Source organism: Anabrus simplex, chromosome 2, assembly GCF_040414725.1.
Source record: "Anabrus simplex isolate iqAnaSimp1 chromosome 2, ASM4041472v1, whole genome shotgun sequence".
Classification (NCBI taxonomy): domain Eukaryota; kingdom Metazoa; phylum Arthropoda; class Insecta; order Orthoptera; family Tettigoniidae; genus Anabrus; species Anabrus simplex.
In genome coordinates, this window is record NC_090266.1 from 482,001,585 (window position 1) to 482,028,477 (window position 26,893).

The 26,893-nt window shown below is 37.5% G+C and overlaps 1 protein-coding gene across 2 annotated transcripts in view; it reads left to right on the forward strand.

The window, feature by feature from the left end:
• mon2 (Mon2 homolog, regulator of endosome-to-Golgi trafficking) overlaps window positions 1-26,893 on the forward strand; it is a 583,018-nt gene that overhangs the window by 223,690 nt on the left and 332,435 nt on the right. For both annotated transcript variants that reach the window (XM_067140860.2, XM_067140862.2), the window contains 3 exons: window positions 18,043-18,218; window positions 25,322-25,484; window positions 25,642-25,786. In XM_067140860.2, coding sequence (XP_066996961.1) covers window positions 18,043-18,218; window positions 25,322-25,484; window positions 25,642-25,786 — 484 coding nt within the window. The remainder of the gene's footprint in view (window positions 1-18,042; window positions 18,219-25,321; window positions 25,485-25,641; window positions 25,787-26,893) is intronic.

Consider the following 26,893-nt stretch of genomic DNA (forward strand, 5'->3'; position numbering starts at 1 on the left):
ATGCCCGGCCACACCCATAGTTCCTACACTTGCACTCCTTAGCCATTCTTTACAGAAAAATGAAAAGAAATGGAAAAATAAACTAGCTTATTATGTGCAAAAGAAAATGAAAGGAAAGAAATATTGTCGATGATAGTAAACAAACATCACACAACAATAAGGTAATTAATATACTACTACACCACAATACTACTTAGGGCTACTTCAGCCATTTGCTGGTAAACTGGCTGGCAGCTGCACGGGACGTAAACTACCTGGGGGTATAAATCAGCTGGTACTTTGGCTTGCATGCTACCACCTCCGTGTAAGCGCTAGGTAGCTACCCGGAGCTAGACGCCAATATACAGGGTTGGCTAGACTGATTTTCAGCGATTTCTCGCTTTCGAGCCTTCAAAGTTTTGGACAACGGTGTATGTCATGCTTTCGTGAGGTTGATCTATGAGCTTCAAAACCAATACCTAGTTGGGATTAAAATCTTGAGATTACATTTTCTTACGCTGGTTATAACCTGTCATGTAAGACAGCATTTTGGAAAGTATTCTCATAGTAGATTGGTCAAGTCGCTTGCTCCTTAATAGAAGGTATGCAGGTTCTTTTCATCTTTCTAATTTACATTAAAATGTTATTGTCGTTCCCTACCGTTGTTCTTAACTCTCTTTTACACGCTTCGATGTACGTACACATACATCTTCCTTGTGGACTTGCCTTTGAGCATTATATCTGCAGTCTTCTGTGAATGGATTAAGTATCTCCACAATCCTCTATTTGCGACTAGCTCTGTGACCTCGTTTAGTTTAGTTCCACATGTAAATGTAAAGAACTAATGGGGGTAAATATCCATTCATAGGAAGAGGAATTCGGGAAGGGAATGGTTTCCAATTACTTTGAAATTATTTACGAGAAGACTAGGTAAACAACTGATAGGGAATCTGCTACCTGGGCGACGGTCCTGTATGCTATATGCTTTACTACTATAATGATGATTGGAATTAATCATAACATCACGTTCTATAAGTAGCACACTTATGAAGCATTTTCCTAGTACCGGTAGACGTGATATTGTGATTAAACATTTTAATGAAATATATTATTTACAAAAGAATGTATGAGAAGAGGCATACAGATGAATACAACACTAATAATGGAAATAAAAAATATTCGGCATAATGAAGACTCGAACCTGCATACCTCTTATTACGAAGTGAGTGCATTAGCCATTACGCTACGAGAACGCTTGTGGTAATTGAGATACATATACTAACTTGTACCTGGTGACTGAAAACTGAAAAATTAAAATTAGAAATTTAAAACCCATTTGAGATGATTTCCAAATAGGTATTTGATTTTATATCCTTGTAGATTTTCTTTGCGAAAGCTTGACGTATAAAATGTGTTCCCGACACTGTCGATGCGAGAGGCTGGTGTGACCGATGTGACTCAAGGGAAGCATTAATGTTCAAAATCCCGCAATAAAATATTGATCATGCTTTTATCAACATACTAAGGTAATTTTAGCTGTATGTCTCCAGAAATACAGCTAATAATGTTCAGCTTTCAAACTTGCCCGGCTGGTAAAGCCGTATCGGGCCCTCAAAGTGGCCGATAAATTACGTGCCGGGTAACTACGATTTATGCTGCCGATAGCACTACCTGGGTTTGGTCTAAGGGAAATATCCTTTTACGCAGAGGGCAAGTTATGCACTTTTTTACCCATAGGTGGTACAACCGGCTCTTAGTCCTACTCTATATTTATCCTACAACACCCTAACAGGATAAAAACGGCTGTTAATTGTTTAGGGGGATAATTATTTATTATTTATTTGAACCAAACATGGAATAATTTTAATGTTTTAAAACCTATCTTATTTGAATTCTAAGATGTAAAAGCGGCCAACCTGTGAAATTATGATTTTATACGTCAAACAGTAATGGAGGAATGAATGCTGTTTTAGGGGGGGTTGAATATTTTAAAATATTTATTAACAACTAGGGTATAGAAGATAACCCTTCTGCAAAAGTATAAGTTCATGCCTTAAACTGCTTCGGAAGAATGGACATTGTATTTTTGAGAGTCAACTACTATCTAAACCCCTTAGAAGAGAAATATTTTGAAGTATACGATATTTTACACCTAGGATATAAAATTACAATTTTATACGTCAAACAGTTTTGGAGGGATGAATAATTTAATTTACGGAGCTAACCCCATTTAACACTTTAGAGGTGGAACGTTAAAAATATTTCCCATTTCACACCTAGGATTTAAAATATATACTGCTCTTTGGAATTCTGTCTTCATACGTTAAACTATTTTGGAGGAAGGAACGAATATATTTGTTTTTGGATCTTAACCCCCATTTAACTCTCTGAGCAGTCGAATTTGTTTTAGACCTTCTGTTAATTAGCACCTACGATAACATTTGAAATTTTAACTTCATAATTCAAATGGTTTCATAGAAATGCATATTTTTGTCATCATTCCTCAACCCCCAGTCAAAACCTCTGTTTATTGTTGTAAGTCCACTTCTTATTTGTATCGTCATAAAAAGACTTTTAACAGATTCCACCCCCTTTCCTGCCACAAAATACTTTTATTTTTAAAGGAGATTCAAAATACCAATTTTCTTGTCTGTAACATAGTTCGTTTTCAAGATATAAGTATCCGCAAACAAAGAATTCACCTCCTTTTTCAATTCATTCACCCCCCCTTCCCCTTAATTGGATTTTTCGTAAACAAAAGGATACGTGTTTATTTTTAAAGGAGATTCCAAATACAAATTTTCATGTCTGTAACATCTTCAGTTTATGAGATATAAGTATCTTCATAAAAAGAATTCACCCCCCTTTTTCACTCCTTTTTACAACCCCCACCCCTGAAGTGTCTTTTTGGTAGAAAAATATGTGTTACTTTATTTTTGAAAGGTATTATAAATACAAATTTTCACGTCTGTAATATGTGAAGTTTTTGAGATGTACTGTAGATATGCTCATTTTAAAAATTCACCCCATTTAACACTTCCCCCTTAAGTGGATTTTCAGAAAACAAATTATGATTATGCATATTCCTTTTACAGGGGATTCCAAATACCAGTTTTCACGTCTGTAACATCTTCAGTATTTGATATTTAAGTATCCTCATAAAAAGAATTCAACACTTTCTTCATTTTTTTTTCACCCAGCCCACCCCTTAAGTGGATTTTTCAAAAACAAAAACAATACATGTTTCTTTATTTTTAAAGAAGATTCCAGATAAAAAAATTCATGTCTGTAACATCTACATTTTTTGGCGTATGTATAAGTATCCTCATAAAAAGTATTAAACTCCTTTTTCAGTCCTTTTTACAACCCCCTTAAGTGAATTTTCTGAAAACAAAAAAATACGTGTTTCTTTATTTTTAAAGGAGATTCCAAATACCAATTTTCACGTCTGTAATATCTTCAGGCTTGGAGTTACCAGTATCCTAATAAAAATAATTCAGCCCACTTTTCCAGTTCTTTTTACCCCTCTTAATTGTTTTTTCCAAAAACCAAAAAAAGGGACTTGTTACTCTATTTTGAAAACAGATTTAAAATACCAATTTTCACGCCTGTAATATGTTAAGTTTTTGAGAAATACTCATTTTAAAAATTCACCCCCTGTAACACTTCCACTTAAGTTGATTTTCAGGAAACCAGTTATGCATGTTTACTTTTACAGGAGATTCCAAATACCAATTTTCACATCTGTGACATGTTATGTTATTGAGATATATTGCAGATATACTCATTTTAAAAATTAACCCCCTTTGTAACTCCTGTTTGCCCTCTCTTTAACCCATATGTGCCCACTGTCGACATTTGTCGACGTTAATATCTGAATATTGTTGATCTTATGTCGGTAAACCGGAAGAATATTTTTGAGGTGCATTGTTTGATACTTACTGCACAGCACGAAAACAAGAAACACTAGGTTTCGCGCCTTATCGCGTGGCTGCGTATGAAATATCATTCCGTATACACTCAAGAGGATGACGCTTCCGTCGCGATGAGTAATATTTTCTTATAATATTGTTACAGTTGAGAGTAAGATCGGACTGTTGTGTTAAACGTATTAATGAAACATGCCTCTAATAGATTTTAAATTCATTTATGGCTGATTTATAGTTGCTTTTGTCTAGTAGAGCATTAAAGTACCACATCGACATATGTCGACAGTATGCCTCAGTACTGATATAGAATTTTCATTAATTCTTCTCAGATTGACCGTCGAGCAGATCGTAAGCATCCTGGAGGAATCACAAGACATCCTAGATGCTAATATATACATAGAACCACCTGAAAATGCTTTCCATAGTGACGGGGATAGCGATGATGATGATGAGTCAGGTGGAGATATAAACAGACACTCTGGTAATCAACTCCGGGCTGGTGCTGAACTAGTGTGTACAAAAATAAGTGAAAATGGTACAATCAAAGTGCGAGATGGTGTATTGAGTGAAAATGAAGTAAGTCGTAATTGATGAAGCAGTGCCGTGTACGTCTTCAAATTATTCTGATGACGGTGAACCCAAATGTAAGAAACAAAAAATTACTGAGCAAGCGAGGCCAAGCACATCTAATTATGTGAAAACCAAACCAGCGTGTGTGGGAAAAGCATGACATTATGAATAAGCCAAGCCCAGAGTTTACTCGACGAAACTTTCTAAACAATGAATATTCACCAACGCAATTGTTTGAGCTATTCTTCGATAATGAAATACTTGATTATATCATTCAGAGCACAGTTCGATACTCTGTTGAGAAAGGTAATGCGTCATTTTCGTTGGAAAAAACTGAACTTCGGCTGTTCTTTGCAATATTGTTTCTTTCCGGTTACAATGTTATGGCCAGGACAAGAATGTACTGGGAAGCCTCTGAAGATGTACATCATGTTGGGGTAAGCACAGCAATGTCGCGCAATTGCTTTGAAGAAATTCTTAGATATTTACATTTTTGTGACAACGCTAAACTAGACTACAATGACCGTTTTGGAAAAGTTCGCCCCGTTTGGACTATGCTAAACGAATGCTGGCTACGGCATTATCCTGGTGATACGCATCTTTCTGTAGACGAGTCAGTGGTCCCCTACTTTGGAAGACACGGTGTCAGGCAACACATTCATGGCAAACCAATACGTTTTGGGTATAAAGTCTGGGCTCTATCAACTCGTCTCGGGTATCTAGTCCAAGGAGAACCTTACCAAGGAGCGGCTACTGGAAACACAATACCAGAATTAGGAGTAGGTGGCTCAGTTGTTATGGACCTAATTTAAGAACTACCAGAAGGTACTCAACTCAGCTTGTTCTTTGATAATTATTTTACATCCTTTTGATTGTTGGAAAGGCTGAAGGAGAAAGGCCACGAAGGTACAGGTACCTTGTGTCAGAATCGAGTGGAAAATGCTCCACTTCCTGAGATTCATCTCTGTAAAAAAGAGAAATGTGGCAGTTACCACCAGCTAACAGAACGTAACTCAGGTATCATCCTCGTGCGCTACAATGATAATAATGTTGTTACAGTAGCCTCAACTCTGTCTGGTGTAGCACCTGTAGGACATGTCAGAAGATGGAGTAATGCTGAAAAGAAATATATAACAGTAATTCAGCCAGCATGTATAATTTTGTATAATATGCACATGGGGAGCGTCGATCGGCTGGATCAAAATGTATCTTCTTACCGCATCAGCATCAAAAACAAGAAATGGTACTGGCCTCTAATTGCGTTCCTTCTGAACGTCTCCATGAACAATGTATGGCAACTCATACCGCTTGACCCCAAAGGGCAAAGAGGAAAATTTAGACCTTCTCTGTTTCACACGGTACATCGTTAGGGCATATATCCGATCTTGTGGCGCTACGCGTCCCAACACAGGAAGACCGAGTACGAAAGCATCTTCACGCGTGTTGCCAGAAGTCCGTTTCGATGGGGTATCCCACTACCTCGAAACAAGAGAGAAGCAAGTGCGGTGCGCTCAGTGTGGTAAAACTGCCAGGAAACAGTGCAAACAATGTAACGTTGGCTGCCATGTCCTTTGCTTCGAGGCATTTCACTCACGCTAAACCAGACTGGATGACAAAAAGCAGAGTGTAACCTTAAAACACAGACTAAACTGTTTTGAAGTTCTACTCATAGTTTTCCTTTTTTTGTTTTCAGAGTGATCATACTTACTCAAAATTTGGTATTGTGTTTATAACAAGTACTACAAACATACGAATATTTTCCTTTGGTTTTGAAACAGTGTGCATTCTAAAATGAGAAAAAACTGTTCCTCATTTATGTTTTGAATCATATATTTTGTAATATTTTGTGCTTATTCAACACTTGTGACTAATGTTTACTAACTGATTAATTATTACATTCATATGAGCTTAAAATGCAAAGAAAAGTTCCTTTATTGAGCGTGTATTTCACCCTACCCGTCCATGCTCACTGTCGACATATGTCGACACGGTAAACCTCCGCGACAATATGTTAAGGAAACCTAAAATCATCCTAACCCTTTCATTTAGGTTACAAACAACTGTACTTACGAAATACGTTGCAATATTCCACAGAAAAATAATTTGGACAGATATGGGTTAATAGATTTTCCAAAAACAAAAAATACATGTTTTTTTATTTTTAAAGGAGACTCCAAATACAAATTTTCATGACTGTAACATCTTTAGTTTTTGAGATTTAAGTATCCTCATTAAATGTATTAAACCTGTTTTTCACCTTTTTTCACCCGCCTTAAGAAGATTTTCCAAAAACAAAACAAAAATTCCTTATTTTAAAGGAGATTCCAAATGCCAATTTTCACGTCTTTAAATTGTTCAGTTTTGAGATACAGTAGTATAGATACACCCATTTTAAAAATTCAGCCCCCTTTTCAGCCGCCTTAGTGACGGAATGTGAAAAAATCCTTCTTTAGTTTTTTTTACAAGTTGCTTTATGTCTCACCGACACAGGCAGGTCTAATGGCAACGATGAGACAGGATGGGGTTAGGAGTTGGAAGGAATCGGCCGTGGCCTTATTTAAGGTACCGCCCCAGCATTTGCCTCGTGTGAAAATGGGAAACCACGGAAAACCACCTTCAGGGCTGCCGACAGTGGGGTTCGAACCCACTATCTCCCGAATACTGGATACTGGCCGCACTTAAGCAACTGCAGCTATCGAGCTCGGTCTTCCCTTACTGAGCACCTACATTGTAATATAAATATATCCTCAGAATTTCATTTTTTTATACCCAGTAGTTTTGGCTCAGCAATGATGGATCGTATTAAATTAATAACAATATATGTTTATTGATCAACCACCTTTTCAATACATTAAAGTCATAAAATTAGGATTTTATCCTTAATAAATAAAAAGAATGGTACATGTTTTGCCTCTCTTAGTAGGCATCATCAGCCATTGTATCATGTCAATAATAAATCAGGTACCTGATTGAAATTAACATGTAAAATGCTAAAATGCACATCTGTGGACTTAAACTTAATAAGCAGTCATATTACAAAAATTGAAATATTAGTTGTAGTACAATGTAAAATTCATATAATATGGTTCTGTTGCATAATGTAAAAAACTAATACACTTCCTCAATTTGATGATAGGAAACACATTCCAACTAGGGTATCAGTCACATATTATTAAATTTTTTAAAATCCCTTGGCTAAAGTCCTTGGAATTGGTATGTGTTCTAAAATTTATATGCAAATGTGATTGAAATTCTTCTTATGTGACGTAGTCTTCCTGTTACATATTTTAAGCAACAATAACATATTGAAGTATATAGCGGACGCCATTGGGCCATCTTTTAATGTGTGGTATTTGTGGAGAACCTCGATATGATTAGCGTGATTTGTTGTTGTTAGAACATGCTGAATAACAAGTAGGCTGGTCTAAAGGGATTGATCAAATTTTAGTGGATGTTGTGAAGAATGAGAAGCCAAGTGTATGTTGAATCTCTGTAAAAAGGAAAAAAGTTCTACACACATTAAAAGAAGATGGCCCAATGAAGTCCGCTATATACTTCAGTTATATTATTGTTGCTTAAAATATGTAACAGGAAGACTACGTCATATAAGAAGAATTTCAGTTACATTTGCACATAAATTTTAGAACACACATGAATTCCTCGAACCAAGGACTTTAGCCAGATGATTTTAAAAATTTTAATAATACGTAATTGATACCCTAGTTGGAATGTGTTTCCTATTGTGAAATTGAAGAAGTGTATTAGTTTTTTACATTATGCAATAGAACTATATTATGCAAATTTTATATTGTACTACAACTGATATTTCAATTTTTGTAATATGACTGCTTATTAAGTCCACAGATGTACATTTTAGCATTTGACATGTTAATTTCAATCAGGTACCTGATTTATTCTTGAGATGATACAATGGCTGATGATGCCTACTATGAGAGGCGAAACATGTACCATTCTTTTTATTTATTAAGGATAAAAATCCTAATTTTATGACTTTGATGTTGAAAAGGTGGTCAATCAATAAACATATATTGTTATTCATTTAATATAATTACTTTCAATATGGAACCATAATGATTTTTATCACATGCAATGATGAATCGGTCAGTCAGTCAGTCAGGATATGTTATTTTATATATACTCCAGATGTTCACAACATTTTTGACTGGTTTGATAGAAGGGCTCAGGAAAAATTATTCCACTTGTAGGATTCCATCAAGATACAGCAGATATTTTAGATTCAGGGCATCTACTGGACTGTATCTTAATTGACATATCTAAGGCTTTTGATAGGGTAGATTATGGGAGACTACTGACAAAAACATGAATGCAACTGGACTGCACAAACGGGTGACTAAATGGGGGGGGGGGCTCTAGTTCTAGAAAGTAGAACTCAGAGAATTAGAGTAGGTGAAGCATTATCTGACCCTGTATTCATTAAGAAAGGAATTGCTGTAGGCAGTGTTATTGGGCCTTTATGTTTTTGTATATACCTGGTGATTCAGCTAAGTTGTCCACCTCCCATATCTTCTGATCTGTTAAAGATATGGACATTCTGTTTTCAAATTCTTAAATTATATGGGCTCATAAAACACTGTCTTATTTCTCTCAATCACATATGTAATTACTGAGAAACTGGTAGCAACTTTGTTTTTGAAGTGGGATTATACTAATTTCACCCAATAGAGCAATTAAGAATTGAACGACAAATTCAGTGATGTTCTTATTTAGCAAAGCAGGTGAATACTTTTGGAGATAATGAAGGATTTTGCATGTGTGGGTAGTACACAGAAAGCTATGCGCTACTTGCTGTGATGTCCAGCGCATTGTCCTCCTGCATGACACACATTTTGTTGATAAACAAACATACCGAACGTGTTCTATACATAGCATATTGTGATGGTATTATGCATTGTCGAAATGTTGAATCGTTACACTTGTAAGAATAAAATTTGAAGAGATGTTCACAAGAAACTAAGTGGGTGAGTTTTGTTTCATTTTAAATTTTAATGTGTAAATTAATTCAATTTTCTCAGGTTTGTCAGTACTGAAATAGTACAGTACTTATTATTTATCCAATGCAGTAAGGTGGTTTCAGGTATTTCCGCTAGGATATAGAACGTGGTGGAGTGGGGGAAATTCTTACAGACATGGCATTCCACACATGCCACCATTGTACAGTTACGTTCTGAGTAGACTACTGCTGAAGTGGAGGGAAATACAGATGTGCATGCAAGAGACTTACATAATACCATACACTCACCGCTGTTTTGAGCGGTGACTGCGCATTTCCCTGCATGATGCAAGTGGTTGAAACGGGACAGAATGAAACAATGCTCCTAAAAATATGAATATCTAAACTTTTTGTCTGAACAGTGGTGTATGCTAGCATACCAACAGTAATTTATTCCCAACGTTACCACTGCCTGTTGCTAATGTACATCATCATCATCGTCATTTCCCGTTTCCAGCTTCCCGGGTCAGGCTGTGAATCAAGGACCTCTATCGCTGCCTGTCGCTCCACCACTCTTCTCCTTTTTAAAGCACATCTTCTGGTTTTCCTCCCCTCTTCTCTATGCACTCCCACACTGAATCTGTCCACCTCTTTCAGGGTCTGTTTCCTGTTAACTTCTCTGAAAAAGCTTTTTTTGGCACACTCTCTTCTCCCATTCTCATCATATTCCCATACCACTTTAGTTTTGTTGTTTCTGTCCTGTCTTGAAGTTTCAAGATTCCTGTCCTTTTCCTCATCTCTTCATTTCTAATTCTATCGTTTCTGGTCTTGCCCTCGATACCTCTTAGGAATTTCATCTCCGCTGCCTGTATTCTACTCTTCTCTCGTTTTGTTGTAGTCCACGATCCAGTTGCATTAGTTAGTATGGGTTCATAATAGGTTGAATATAATACTTTCTCACATTTCCTCGGGACATCTTGGTTCCATAAAATATCCCTTACACTCTGGTAGAAGCTGTTTGCTTATTGTATTCTTTTCCCAATTTCATCGGTTATCTTTCCATCTTCTGTGATCACACTTTCCAAGTACTTGAAACTTTTAACCACTTCCAGAATTTTACCATTCAGTTTTATCTCTTCCTTCCTTCCTTCCTTCCTTCCTTCCTTCCTTCCTTCCTTCCTTACTTCCTTCCCCTTGTCATCACTATTGTTTTACTTTTCTGTGTGCTTACTTTCATCCCAAATTTTTCTATCTCTTGATTCCGTACATCTACTTGTTTTTGCACTTCCATTTCATCCTCACTCCATCTCATTATATCATCTGCAAACAACATGGCTTTTGTTGCCTGTCTTCCCAATCTCTTTTTAATGTTCTTATGAATTTCTTCCATGACTATGATGAATAGTATGGGGGATAGATAGACTTCCCTGTTGGAGACCAGTTTCAACTTCAAACCATTTTGTTTTTCCTATACTAGTCTTCACACTACAAACACAATTTTTGTACATAGCTTTTATAATTTGCACTTCCACTCTTCTTCTTCTTGCTTCCGAATTTGGTCAACTGTGGACCGCGTGAAACTTAATTTTTTTTTTTTTTTTTGCTAGTTGCTTTACGTCGCACCGACACGGATAGGTCTTATGGCGACGATGGGACAGGAAAGGCCTAGGAGTTGGAAGGAAGCGGCCGTGGCCTTAATTAAGGTACAGCCCCAGCATTTGCCTGGTGTGAAAATGGGAAACCACGGAAAACCATCTTCAGGGCTGCCGACAGTGGGGCTCGAACCCACGATCTCCCGGATGCAAGCTCACAGCCGCGCGCCCCTAACCGCACGGCCAACTCGCCCGGTAAACTTAATTCTTTCTGGCCAGTCTTCTTCTTTTCTCTTCCCAGAACTTCTTCATACGTTCACTCCTTATTTTTCTCTGCTCCTCGGATATTACAAATTTGGGCCTGTTCTTCCGCTGCTCTTCATGAAATTTGTGGTCATCTACTCGAGTTCTGAACTTCTTTCTCTTGAGGATCAATTCTGGTGTTATTTTAATTTCTTCTGCGTCCTTCTTAACCTCCTCCACCCATTTTGTTGTCCTCCTCAATCCAATTATATATTTAAATATCCTTTTAGTCAGGCGGTTGTCATTCATTCTGACGAGATGTCAGTAAAATTTCAGTCTTTGTTTTCGTATTGTGTCCGTGATCTTTTTGGAATACTTGTAGAGATCATCATTTCTCCTTTTCCTCCATGTACCATCCGTTGTTTTCTGAGGTCTAAGAATTTTCCTTCCACTCTGTTAACTTGCTTTTCCGTAATATGTCCCAGACCAACTGCTGGGCACACTGTCATAAGCTTTCTTAATGTCAATAAATGTCTTCACTATGTCTTTTCCAAACTCCCACCTTTTCTCCATCATATGTCCTAATATAAAGATCAGGTCAGACGTTGATCTGTCTTTCCTGAAACCATACTGTTATTCTTCCATTTCTCCTTCTAGCTTCCTCCTCAGTCTTCCTTCCTATACTCTCTCAAATATCTTGGCTACATAGGCACTAAGTGTGATCCCTCTGTAGGTATTACATTACTTTTTATCACCTTTTTCAAATATCAGGATAATTGAACCCTTTCCCCACTCTTCTGGGATCTCTTTCTTCCTCCAGATTATTCTAAATAATATATACAGCCACTGGTCCTGCTGCTTTTATCATTTCCGTAGTTATCCCATCCACTCCTGCTGCTTTACCGCTCTTCATCTTTTGTATGGCTTCCTCTATTTCTAACATCGATATCTCCTCTTCTTGTTATTCTTCTTTCTCCATTGTTTCTTCTTTCTCCTTCTCATCTACCAGTTCATTGTATTTAATATTTAGCAATTTTGAGAAGTATTCTTCCCATCTTTTTAATATGTTATCTCTTTGCGTCAATATATGCCCTGTTTCAGTTTTTACAAATTTTATATCTTCCCTATTTCGTATCTTCACCAAACGATACAAAACATTTTTACTTCCCTTTATATCCTCCTGTAAAGTTTCTATGAAACTTTCCCAGCTCTTCCGTTTCTCTTCTTGTACTATTTTCTTACATATCTTTTTGGCTTCTTTATATTTCTGCCAATTCTCTGTACTGTTGCTGCCTATCCACTTTCTCCAAGCCATTTGTTTCTCTTTAACTGCTTCCTTTACCCTGCTGTTCCACCAAGGAGTCTCCTTTTCCTTCTTCCTCCCTGAGAGTCTTCCACAGGTGTTTACTGCACACTTTACAAATCCATCTCTGAAACATGTTCACATCATCTTTAGGAATTTCTTTCTTCAGATCCTCTTGAAACTTTTCCCTTATTTCTTTCTCTTTTAACTTCCATCCCTTTATTTTTCTTTCCCTTTCTCTGTTAACTTCGTTATTTTACCAAGTCTTAATTTGGCTAACAACACTTTATGGTCTCCTTCAAAATCTGCTCTTGGCATTGCTGTCACATCTTCCAGTTGTCTACGTTTCTCCTTCTCCACCAGAATAAGATCAGTCATTGTCTTTGTCTTTCTATCTCGCCAACCGTATCTAGTTATTTTTTGTGAGTTCTTTTTTCTAAACCACATATTACCAACAATTAATCCATTCCTTCTACAAAAATCTATTACCAAATCTCCTTCATCTTGGTTTCCATAACTATAGGGGCCAATTATCTCTTCTGTTCCCTATCTGTCTTTTCCAACATGTGCATTCATGTCTCCCATTATTACAACCTCTTTGTCTTCAGTACAACTTTCCAGTTCTTCTAGAAACTCTTCTAAACATTCATCTGCATTCCATGATTGGGGTGCATAAACCTGTATAAAATCCTTGATTCCACTCTCAAGTCCAACTTTAATTATCCTGTCACTGATCTAGTCAATTTTGTCCACATATTGTGCTAGGTCTTCCCTCTTTATAACACCAACACCATTTGTTGCCATCTTTCCTCCACTCCAATATAATCTACCAGTATACCCTCTCTTCAATTCATTTTGACCTTTCCCCTTCCATTTTATTTCACATATTCCCATCATTGTTAGGTCTTTCGTCTCCATATACTCTATCAGTTCTTCTACCAATTCAGGGTGACGCCCTAGCATTTTTTGAGGCCTCGATTCACTCGCACTGATTTTATAGGCTGTTTGTCTGATGGGTTCGCCCCTCCCAAAGGCATTTTATTACCTTCTGCCAGGCTCAAATTAGGCCGCCCCTAACATGGAGTCAGACGCCTTTCGTAGCCGCTCCTCTGGAGTACAGGCGCTACAGGTTTGCCCCTTCTACCATCTCCATCGTACCGAAGTCCGCCTTCTCCGCCGTAGATGCTGTTGAGGTTTTCACTCGTAACCTTGAGCTGGGACCCATACCAGATGTTACACACCAGGTCAGTGTGCTCTGGGACTCACATAGGCAGGGGCACCACGCCCTAGGTAGGGCTGCCTCCGAAGAGGGTCCCTACCTGCTACCTGCTAATATACATCGATCTTAAATGTTGGCTTTAGGGAGGACCAAAGAGCCCAACAATAATGTTGATCATTAAATTTGCATCCATTCTTTCCCATGACCATGTAATTTATTGTATTTTGAAGTTGTTGATTACATCTCATGTACTATGTACTCATGAGAAGGACAATAAAGGCACTTAAATTATTACAATTTCACCCTGTTATCCGGCCTTTTTCCGATTCAACGGTAATGAAACAAAAGCTTTGTCAGAATGCTGTAGGCCCACATCATAATGTTTTTTCTGCAGGCCCCCTCGAGATAATGGCGAGGTATATGTGTTTATCAACAAGGCATGAGTCAAGCATGGGAACTTCATGCCCGACATCAAGGCGAGTGGCACATCTCTTTCTAATGCCTACACATCATTTTAACCCCTTTCATATCTCCAAAAGTACTTGTCGGATTTGCAAAATAAGCATCTCGCTGAATTTGTTGCTTGATTGTTAATTGTTCTACTGGGTGAAATTAGTAAATTCCCATTTAAATAACAAAGTTGCTGCTGGTTTCTTGATAATTATGTATGTGATTGAGAGGAATAGGAGAGATTTTATGAACCCCTTAATACAATTTAAGAATTTGAAAACAGAATGTCTACATCTTTAACGGCTCAGAAGATATTTGAGCTGGACAACTTAGCCGAATCATCCTGTATATAAGAGTAAAGAACTGGAATCAGAGATAAGCCTTACTTGCAGGTGATGTTATACTGTATGTACCGTATAGGGTTTAAATATATTACAAGATTGTTACTGAAATACAGCATTCCACCGATGATAGCCAAACTGATGAAAGTGAACTACAGTGGCTATGAGTGCTGGGTTGTTCGTGAAGGTAAACTAACAGAAGCATTTGGTGTGACCTCTGGAGTTAGGCAAGCATGCATCCTGTTGCCTATCATCTTCCTTTTGGTGATAGACAACATTATGAGGAAGCGTACCCAGAAAAAAGGGGGTTTACGGTGAAGACTGCTAGTTAGATTGGAAGATCTGGATTATGCAGGCGATATTTGCTTGCTGACACATACCTTCCAGCATATGAAATACAAATGCAAAGAGTTAGAAACTGAGGCACGGAAAGCAAGACTCAAGATCAATTCCACCAAGATGAAGGATATGAGGCTGTTCTGAAATATCCAAGAATTATTTAGTCTAGATGGACAGGAAATTGAAAATGGGGAATAATTTTGATACCTGGAAATTATGGTAGACAAACAAGGTGGGGCATTGTGAAGAACATTGTGAAGAAACCGTTCTACATCGTAACGAACAAAATTGAGGATCTTCAAGGGTAATGTCAAGTCTATCCTCCTTTATGCATGCGAGACCTGGAAAGTTACTACAGGACACTTGCTAAGATGTTCCAAACCGTCGTAAACCGGTGTTTGCGCTGGATCCTAATCATTCATTGACCGGACGTGATCAGTAACGAAGATCTATGGGAAGTGACTAGGGAAACACCTATTGAAAATCAGATCATGCAGCGGAATTGGAGGTGATAGGGCACATTTTGAGGAAGTAAGATGGAGCGTTCGAGAACCAAGCCCTGGAGTGGAACACTCGGGGACAACAAAAGCGAGGTCAACCACGGCAGACCTGGAAGAGGTCTGTACTAGAGGATGCAAGTGAGGTAGGGAAAACCTGGGGAGAACTTCATCGGATGGCCTGCGGCAGAGTCTGCTGGCAAAAATTAATTGAAGCTCTATGCTCCTAAAGAGATAGTGAGTGATTGCAAAAACGAACTTGACTATTATGAAATTGGCAGCAGGTGGTGGTATAATGATAAATGGGGTCAAAAGAACTCTGAGTTTAATTACTACATTGATGGGGGTGATAATACCTCATGGGATTCACTGTGCGTACCTAGGTATTAATACAACCTGTGACAGTAAAGTTCTGTGAATAGTCCTGTACTATCAACATAGATGAACAATACACGACAGTGACCTTACTGTCCTTCGAAATAGTCCCCTCCCATAACTATGCACTGCTGAGATCGGTGATAAATGTCCTGGAAACTTTGCATGAAGGCTTCTTTTGGGATGGTGTTCAAAAGCCTCGTCATGTTTCGTTGAATGTCAGGAATATCGTCAAATCTCTTTCCTTTCAATGCGAGTTTGAGTCATGGGAATAGGAAGAAGTCTGGAGGATTGAGATCTGGCGAGTATGGGGAATGTTCAAGTTGCACCACCCCCTTTTTTGCCTTGAGATGAGAACACATTTTCCTCTTCCCTAACTTCTAGATAACAATTTGTCGCACGGATTCACGGTTAATCTGCAGTTCATCTGCTATCATGCGCACAGTTAATCGCCGATCGTTCGTGTTTAATGTCCTCACCTTCTCAGTGTTTTCATCACTGACAGCGGTCACCAGTCTTCCGTTACGGGGATTGTCAGAAACACTTTCCTGGCCTCCTGGAAGACGGGCGAACCACTCGTACACACACTTCAAGGTCAGTGCTTGATCTTCATAAACACATACCAGCATCGCATGCGTTTCTTTCGGTGTCTTGCCAAGCTTAAAACAAAACTGTACATTGATGTTTTGGTCGTTCATGTTCCTATTTGCAGTTCAGAACCAATGCACTAAACACGCACTGTGTCAAACAGGTCTTACATGGCACACACACGAATCTCAACTGAAGAACGTTGGGAGCCGGTGGTCAAAACCTGCTGCTACGCAGGTGCAGCGTTGTGTGTCGCCAGTGTTGTCGGATCGACCGTCCTGACTTCATTCACCGAAATTTATTGTCACAGGTTGTACAAAGAAAGATCTTCAATGGTGCAATCGTAAATATGGGATTGCAAAAAAAAAGTTAGATCTTTCCATATGGTTATGAGGGTATATAGGGTTGTAGTAAGGATATAAGGAAGAGGGCATACTGTATAAATCTCCGCTAAGACCACAATTGGAGTATGGTTCCAGTGTATGGGACCCTCACCAGCATTACTTGATTAGAAAACTGGAAACAATCCAAAGAAAAGCAGCTTGATTTGTTCTAGGTGTTTTCCAACAAAAGAGTAGCATTACAAAAATGTTGCAAACTTTGGGCTGGGAGGACTTGGGAGAAGGGAAACGAGTTTCTCAACTAAGCAACATTGTTCTAAGCTACCAGTGGAGAGATAGCGTGGAATGATATTAGTTGACGAATAAGTGTGACTAGTTTTTTAAACTAGGAAAAATCATAATATGAAGATAAAGTTGGAATTAAAGAGGACAAATTGGACAGTATTTGTTTATAGGAAGAGGAGTTAGGGATTGGAATAATTTACCAAGGGAGAGAGTCGATAAATTTCCAAATTTTCTGAAATTATTTGAGAATTATTTCTCCGAATCCAAGACGACCCTTCAAAATGTTAACTCAGGCTTAAAAAGTGCTTTGTAAAATCATATGATTGCCTTTCTTGTACAGTACGCATTTTTAGAGACTATTTTTAGACGCCGAACATCGGTTTCATTATGCTGGGTTTTTTTGCGGCTTCACAATTATTCTTTATTTCCATGGGTTTAATAACCATTAACTTAAAATTGGCATCATAATGTCAAAGAGAATCCATTGAAAATTTGCTGGCTATACTTATTCCACGAGTCTTTACAATACAACAATCTAACAAGAAAATATTCTTGCTGTCTATAAAACTGTTTGCGAAGAAGTAGCATAGTTACCGTGGTAGCTGCCAGTGGTATTTATTACAGTTAGATTTATTACTGTTAGATCACGAATGCAGACCCTTGATTTTTCACATGAGATCCTGAGAAAAAAACCTAGTCTTGGATTTGGAGAAATGCGGTATTTACTTTAAGATTCATATTTTACTTTGCTGTTGTTGCAAATGATACTAAAAACTGCGACTTTCTGCCATATTTTTAAGTAGGAGAGTTTATATTAATAATTTCACTTGCTGAGTCTAAACTGCTGTAACCATTCTTTTATGTACACCTTTGCTAGCACTTATTGTGGAAGTTGTGTTGCTGTTCGTGATTCTAAACCTTCTCCTTTATTAATCTCAGGAATAACAGCAATTTATGTCACATTTCAAATCTTCACCTTACACTTACCTCTTGTATGTTCTGCTTGATTTTAATTGCAGAAGTTGCAAACACTTTTACTTGGTCCATTGTCAGAATTATCATCAGTACCCCATGGGGATGTTCGGCAGCGGCAACTAGAATGTGTGTTACACGTGTTGCATGGTGCTGGTGAAACCTTGTCTCATGGCTGGCCATTAGTCCTGGGGATCATTGGAGCTGTATCTGACCATCATGGGTATGCATGAAATTATTTTTAGTTGCTTATATAAAATTTGTACATACATTTATGATTGCAATAGTAAAAAAGAATATATATATATATATAAATATCCAAAATTTTGAAAAGAAGAATAGTGGGGAAGAGTAACTTGCATGAACTTTGGTAAAATCTATTTCTCTCTCTCTTAAAAAAAAAAAATTGTGTTCTGATTATTGGTAAATACACGTACATATCTACTCTGGCTACTTTTGTTTCTCTTCATTGTAAATGCTAAACAGTTTGTATTCCTTGATTTAATTATTATGTTTAGAGACCTGAAAATTTTGCATTTATGACATCCTCAAATTTTGGTAATATGAGTTAAAAGTTGCATTTTGGTAGTTGCTAGATGAGTGAAATAATGCAACTAAATGAAAAGTACAAGTAAATGAAAAATTAGTAAATAACTGCTATTTTATAGTGAATTCTATTTAAATAAACTACACTAGTGTCCAATATTTAAGCATAATTAAGATACAAGAAAATTATTTTATTAATAAAGTGTCCAAATTGCATAAAACATAGTAAAAGTTAATCATAAGGTTATCCAGTATAGAACAGAGCAGAATACTGTACTTGAAATTAACATTTTTATAATTGCAAAGACATAGGCAAAACGTAACAAAATTTGAAGATGGCTTCCTAAACAGATGAGACAAGTTAATGTGGGGGTGTGGTTACCCCTAATGGTCACACATGCCTTGCAACAGCATAACATTTTCCTTACAAGGTTGTTCAAGAACTCCATGGGAAACTGGTTCCATTCCTCACAAAGGCCACAACCACTACTTTCCCATATCCTTTCCTTTTGTCACCACAAACCTTTAAATAGTGTGATATTAAATGAATAACAGAAAAATAATCAAGATTCAGCCCCAGCATTTTCCTGATGTGAAAATCGGAAACCACAGCATACCATTTTTTTTTTTTTTGCTAGGGGCTTTACGTCGCACCGACACAGTTAGGTCTTATGGCGACGATGGGATAGGAAAGGCCTAGGAGTTGGAAGGAATTGGCCGTGGCCTTAATTAAGGTACAGCCCCAGCATTTGCCTGGTGTGAAAATGGGAAACCACGGAAAACCATCTTCAGGGCTGCCGATAGTGGGATTCGAACCTACTATCTCCCAGATGCAAGCTCACAGCCGCACGCCTCTACGCGCACGGCCAACTCGCCCGGTCATACCATTTTTAGTACTCCCATTGATAGGGTTTGAACCATTGCTTATGTCATTATACAAGACCAGGAGATGCTGCGCAGAAGTTGGGTAACACTGCAGTTCATTGCTCTACCACTAGGATCGCTTTGTAACACCCTAAAGGTGAGCGCACTGTATGAATTTTTTCTAGAGATGAGAGTACCATATTTACTCACTTTTACAGCTAAGAAAAGAATAAGAGGCGATGGAACGATTATCATAGGGGATATGAATGCTCAAGTAGGGACTGTGAGAGATGGATATGAAAGTATTCTAGGAGCACATGGATGGGGTCCACAAAACCCAGAAGGAACTAGACTCCTTGATCTCTGTCTGAGAAACAACCTTGTAATAGGGAACTCACGGTAAAAGCAAATCTCTTATAGACATTTTTTTTTATCAAGAAACAACTACAAAATAGACTCTTAGATGTAAAAGTGATTCCTAGTGTCTCCCTGGAAAGTGATCATAGACTCCTCATTGGATGCACACAGGTAAAGAAATTCAAGATATGGAAGCTGAAGGACAATGGTAGAATAATAGAGTTCCAAGAAAACATCAAAACAGTACTACCAAAGACAGATAATAGAACAGTTGAGGAGGAATGGAAGGATCTGAAAGAAAATTTAGTAATGATAACTGAGAAGGTATGTGGACGAACCAGTGTCACTAGAAAATGGAAGGAAACTCCATGGTGGAATGACAGAACAAGAACTGCTGTCCTGAACAAGAACTACATGTTTAGGAAATATTTCAAGGAGCGGACTGACCATAATAAGGAACTATACAGGGTTGCTAAAAAACAAGCAAAACAAATTGTTACAGAAGAATGAGAGAAGTGGTTGAACAAGTGGAGTGATGAATTGAAAGAGGATGTTAATGATAATAAGAAAATGTTATATGGGATGATGAAAAGTAGAAACAGAGATATACCGAGCTCGATAGCTGCAGTCGCGTAAGTGCATCAGTATCCAGTAATCGGGAGATAGTGTGTTCAAGCCCCACTGTCGGAAGCCCTGAAGATGGTTTTCCGTGGTTTCCCATTTCCACACCAGGCAAATGCCGGGGCTGTACCTTAATTAAGGCCACGGCCGCTCCCTTCAACTTCCTAGGCCTTTCCTATCCCATCGTTGCCATAAGTCCTATCTGTGTCGGTGCGACGTAAAGCAAATAGGAAAAAAAAAAACAACGAAGAGATAAAGAACACTCCAAATACCTAAGAGATGATAATGAAAGTCTGATCACTGAAAATGATAAGATCAAAGAGACTTGGAGGACTAACTTTGATGAATTGCATGCAGCCTACACAGAAAAACAGTGCTAGCACATACAAGTCTGCCTCTGACAACAGGTTAGACTTAACATGGAGTGATGTATAATATGCCTGGAAATACATTAAAACTGGAAAATCAGCTGGTGCTGATGAATTTAATGGAGAAATGATCAAGGCTATGGGCATTTCTGGAAAACATTGGATCTACAGACTATTTTGTAAGATCTGGAAAGAAGGGGACATACCAGTTCATTGGAAAACAGGCATCACAATTCCAATTTTCAAGAAAGGAGATAAAAAGAAATGTTTCAACTATAGATGTTTCACTTTAACATCTCAAGTTGGTAAACTTTATGAAAGAATTACAGAGCACAAAATCAGACCTCTTATTGAAGAGAACCTCTTAGAAGAACAGTATGGATTCAGGAAGGGGAGATCAACAACTCATTTAATCTTTACCGCCCGTCAGTTAATGGAAGAACACTATGAACACAACCGAGATTTGAGGTTAGCCTTTCTGGATATCAAGAAAGCATTTGATGCTGTGAACAGAGAGAAGGTGTGGGAAACACTGAAGAAAATTGGAATAGAGGATGACATGATACACAGGATCAAGAATTTGTATGAAGATACCCGCAGTAAAGTCAAAACACCTGTAGGAATGACTGAAACATTTGATGTAAAATCTGGGTTAAGACAGGGTGGTGTTTTGTCTCCTCTTCTTTTCATCACTGCAATGAACGAGATTCAGAGAAAAGTTCACCAAACCATTGGAGGTAAGAAAATTAAAGTAATCTTGTTCACTGACGATATATGCTTGTGGGGAGACTCTAAAGAAGACCTTCAAGAACAAATAAACTTCTGGACAGTAGCTGCTAAAAAATATGGACTCATCTTCAGCCAAGAGGAAGGTGAGGTTATGGTTATGAAAAGATACAGACAACCAGTAGGACACATTGAAATGGACAGGAAACAGCTACAGATGAACCATCAGTTCAAATATCTTGGAAGTGTTATCTCTGATTCTGGTTCTATAGACATGGAAATTTCCCACAGAATTCAGACAGGTAGCAACTTCTACAAAATAGTTAAGGACATAATATGGAACAAGAAAATACCAACAAAATGTAAGAGAGTCATATATGAAACCTATTACATACCAATCCTGACCTATGATTGCGAAACATGGATCATGAGAAATACAGATGTTAGTAGAATCCAAGCAGCAGATATGAGATTTGTCCGTAACATGATCGGTAAAACACGGAGGGACAGAGTCCGTAATGAGGAAATCCACAAGCAGGCTCAAGTTGTAAGACTGCAGGACAGAATAACAGTGCAGCAACTGAGATGGTATGGACATATGCGATGCATGGGAGATAACAGATTACTGAAACAAATGTATGATCTAAAACTTGAAGACAAAAGATCAAGTGAGCAACCAAGACTCAGGTACAAGGACATTGTGAAGATTGACATTGAACAGCGAGGACATACTTTGGAAAGCATCAAAGAAAGAAAGAAGTTCAGAGACCGGAACTGGTGGAGAAGCCTCGTTCGCCGACCCATCGCTTAAGATGGAATGACTTGGGATATGTATGTATGTGCAGCCAAGATAAAGTAAAGGGGGGTCCAATATGCGATAACCTCAAATTTTGTGCAGTGAACACATGACTTCTAAGTTATAAAGAACTATAAATTGTACATGTTAACATTCTACACTATTCTTTAACAAACTTATGAATGTATTTGAGTTATACTGGCTATTTTCATTGGAAGGCAGTATTTCTAAATGTAAAAAGACAATAAATGGTGAACAAGACATTTAGGCCTACATGTAAATAAATATAATCAGTTTTAGTTACTCATATCATGTCATGCGTTTCATCTCATTAATTCCTCTGACGAGGTTGGCGTCGGGAAGGGCATATGATTATAAAAACTCGCCACGACGATTCGTCTCACTTAATACTCGACCCGTAGAGAAAAGGTATAAGGGTATCGTATTATATTATGCAATATAACTTAGTGGCCAGTCATTTGTGTGTGTCAGGTGAGCTGTTGGCCTACCACACAGTAAACCCAAGTAAACCTGATCACTGCTTTCATATGAATTATCGTCTTGCACCGTCAACTTCCCTGCTATTATTGGCGTGTCATTATTCTTCACTGCCATCTCATCAGCCATGCATTGCAATCGAGAGCATTCGAGGTTCCATCTTTTTGAACCTTTTAAAAATAATTTTGTTTCCGACTATATAGAGTCCAAACAGTGTGGATCTATTCCTAAATCGTTTCTGGAGATGGTCTCTGATATTCCCAGTTGGTGTATGTGTGCTGTAGAAAGCGTGCCAAACCACCAGCTGATAACTAGCGTATGTGACGAGTTGTACTTGCGAATATAATACATAGTGACTGGAGGCATTCTTTTGATAACTGTAGCAGTTGAAAGCCAGATCCTTATTTATCACATCAGGATTTACCTAAACAGCTGTAAATGTGATAATAGAGTCTGCATTGTTTAGGTTGGGTAAGCTATCGGCTGGATAGTGCCAAAAGTTCCACGACAGAAAGAAAAAAATTAATATAGGGAAAGTTTGCCGTATTCATGAATGTGAACAAATGTGGTGGTAATGTGTTTTATTATCATAATGTTTAATTTTGTACGTTCATTGTATCTATTTTTTTTTAATTAATGCATACCCTAGTATTTTTGTTTGGCTTCTCCAAAAATCGTTAAAAGTAAGTGGGGACATAGGGGCAAAAGCTCTTCTTAGGTCAACACCCCGAATAAATAACATTTTTGTGAAGAAAAAAGTGAGGACATAAAATCACTATTATTATTTTTTTTTTTTTAGGTACGTTGATGAGTAAAACAATAGTTATAATTGGATAGTTTTTTTATCATGCTTTAAACATACTTCTCTCAAAAAAAAACCTATATTGGCGCGAGTTACGAGACATTAAGCGATCACTTTGCTAATGATCTCGCCTGTTATATTAATAGCATGAACCATGAATATTTCCCAACTGAATGGATTTTATAGTTCCATACAATTCCAGTTTTAAAAAGTATATAAAATTTTACAGTAAACTACTCAATGACTGTGTTATTCTTCTTTTTGCATCACATTCTAGAAAACAGTGGAAGTATTCAACTCATACATTAATTGACCTGATAATTACAAAAATCAATTTCATTGATTAAACATGGTCTGATCTTGGCTCCCAGCATTCCTACTCATGATCTTTTATAATTATGTTACTCAGTCCGAGCACCTAAGTACAAACCATGCTATGCTACATTTAGAGTCTCAACAATCTCAGCCGGGCTGAGTGGCTCAGACGGTTAAGGCGCTGGCCTTGTAACCCCAACTTGGCAGGTTCGATCCTGGCTCAGCCCGATGGTATTTGAAGGTGCTCAAATACGACAGCCCCGTGTCGGTAGATTTACTGGCACGTAAAAGAACTCCCGCGGGACTAAATTCCGGCACCTCGGCGTCTCCAAAGACCTTAAAAAGTAGTTAGTGGGACGTAAAACAAATAGCATTATTATTATTAGTCAACAATCTCACTACCAGACCATATTTATGTACATGTCTCTAAAAATCAGGCATTTTCTGCAATATTTCTATGTATTTTGTGTTGTAATTATGCTACAACTTTAATGAAACTTATAGTATTTCAAAGGCTCTCAAACATGGAGTTGTAGTTTTATTTTAATGAGAAAAGCCTTTTTTTTAATATACAACAGAAGTCTGGATGATAAAATGACATCTCATTGCAGAGAGCTTGATATCCATAGGGATACAGGCATACTGAGCGAGTTGGCTGTGGTATTCATTAAGCGCTAATGCAAAAGTATAAATGTTGTCCAGATGTTAATTAACCAGGGTGATTGAGGGAGAATTGTTTGGAATTGTATGGTCATTCAGGCTGGTTTCATTATCTTTTTCTTGCGATGTAAATTTTGATTGTTTCTTTAATATTTAAAGATTTACTTTTATTCTGATGTGGAAGATTTTTAGATCTGTGTTTATGTCTGTGAACTGATGTGAACTGTTATATATATGCTCTCTGAAGGCTGAATGTTGATTGCATCTGATCACGTTTGAGTGTTCTTTGTATGTTAAGTTCTAATGCAAAAAGTGTAAATGTTGTCCAGATATTAAGTAGGGCGAATAGGGGGCGGGGGAACTTTTAAGATTAAAGGTCTGGAATGTGGGTTAGGATATTCTTATCTGTAGTAAATTCTCTGAATTTACACACCGTTGTTCACCACTTAAGGTGATCCACTAAATTAACATTTATCACTAAAAATAACATCTTGCAAGAACTCTCTAATTCAGATGGAATAATAATAATAATAATAATAATAATAATAATAATAATAATAATAATAATAATAATAAAATTACTGGTATAATAGGCAGACCATTAAAAGAAAGAAAATATTTTATTAGTGTGACGTTAAAAAAGCAGCAAAAAAGAAAAGTATATAGGAATAAGTGTAGTTTTCTTTGGATTATCAGTTTCTGATTAATTCTACTTGACAAAATTTTCCAGTCAGAAAATTTTTAATGACTTTTTTTGTTTAATACTCTTTCAGGGAAAATTTAATCCGTGTTGCATTTCAATGTTTGCAATTGGTGGTCACTGACTTCCTGCCTGTAATGCCTTGGAGGTGTTTACCTCTTTGTGTGGACACTGCTGCAAAATTTGGATCCCAAACACAGGAGTTAAACATTTCTCTCACAGCTGTTGGATTAATGGTATGAATAATATGTTTTACTTGATATTTATCATCTAAGAATGGATATAGTTTCAGCTGTAATAATAAACATTACTACTGTTCTCCTTTTCATATTTACCTACATGTTTCATATTTATAAATTCTGTGAATACTTACTCAAAATGTTATGTTTCTAGTGGAATATATCTGACTACTTCTACCAAAATCAGGAGAAACTCTGTCAGTCATTATCTGGTGACTCAACTGTATTTCCGGAATTTCCAGGAACTCCTAATATGCCTCCGTTTGACAAACTGTGGATGTGTCTGTATGCCAGACTAGGTAAGTAAGGTACTCTGATGCCAAACAAGCAGTTATGTGAAGAAGTGAAAAGGATGTGTATATACAACCTGTACAGAGATTTATCAACACATGAATCAGTAGACAATAGATTTTAACTCTATATTGTAACAAATTAAAATGGCTGCAATCCATCATCTTGAGTAAGCCATCTTTGTGTATGTAATGTAAACAAGATATCTTGTGGGTGGAAAGCAGTCATGTATCAGGATTGCTTATTGCTGATAAGGATTGGTCATAATGGACTTGAGTGACAAATGGGCAGATGTCCCATCATCAGCTAACTTCAGAATGGTTTTCATTGGATTAATTGTAATACCTTGTTTCTTACTTAGAAACAATTAACATACATGATTTAATCCCTTGAAGTTCTCTTCATACTGTTTGTCAAATTTGGTAAAAATTAATTGAATAATATGTGTCATGCTGTTCAGTAGAGACACATCAGCTCAGTGTTGCCCTGTGTTAGGTGTGTTAATGTTATCGAGTTACTGAGTAAAACTGTCATAATAACTTACTAAGTTTCATATTAATTGAATTAAGTGTTCATGCAGTGCATTACAAAGAAGGATGAAAAGAATTCAGGCAACTGAAACAAATTTTAGAGAAGTATGTTATAGAAACTGGCCCTGCGATCCAAGGGCAGCCAGCCTGCCTCTTTCCTAGAGGCCCCAGTTTCAATTCCCAGCCAGGTCAGTTTTTTTTATCTTGTCAACCTAGATCTGAGGGCTGGTTCGATGTTCACTCAGCCTATGCGAGAACAATTAAGTAGCTATCTGATGGGGAGATAAGCAGACCTGACCTAGGAAGCTAAGAATAACAACAAAGAGAATTTGTCACTCTGGCCACAGGTCACCTTAATCTACATGCCATCAGGCTGAACAGCAGTCTCTTCGTAGGTGAGGGAACATAAGGGTTGTAGTGCCATGAGGTTTGTTTATGTTACAGAAGATCAGGAAAAGAATTGATTAACTATTCCTCTGAGGGAATTCAATGGAAGGCAGTTATAAAAGGACAAGCTTTGCTTACAAGTGCTCTAATGCTGAAAAAAAAAAATACAGCATCTTTGCCATGTTCATTGATTATTTC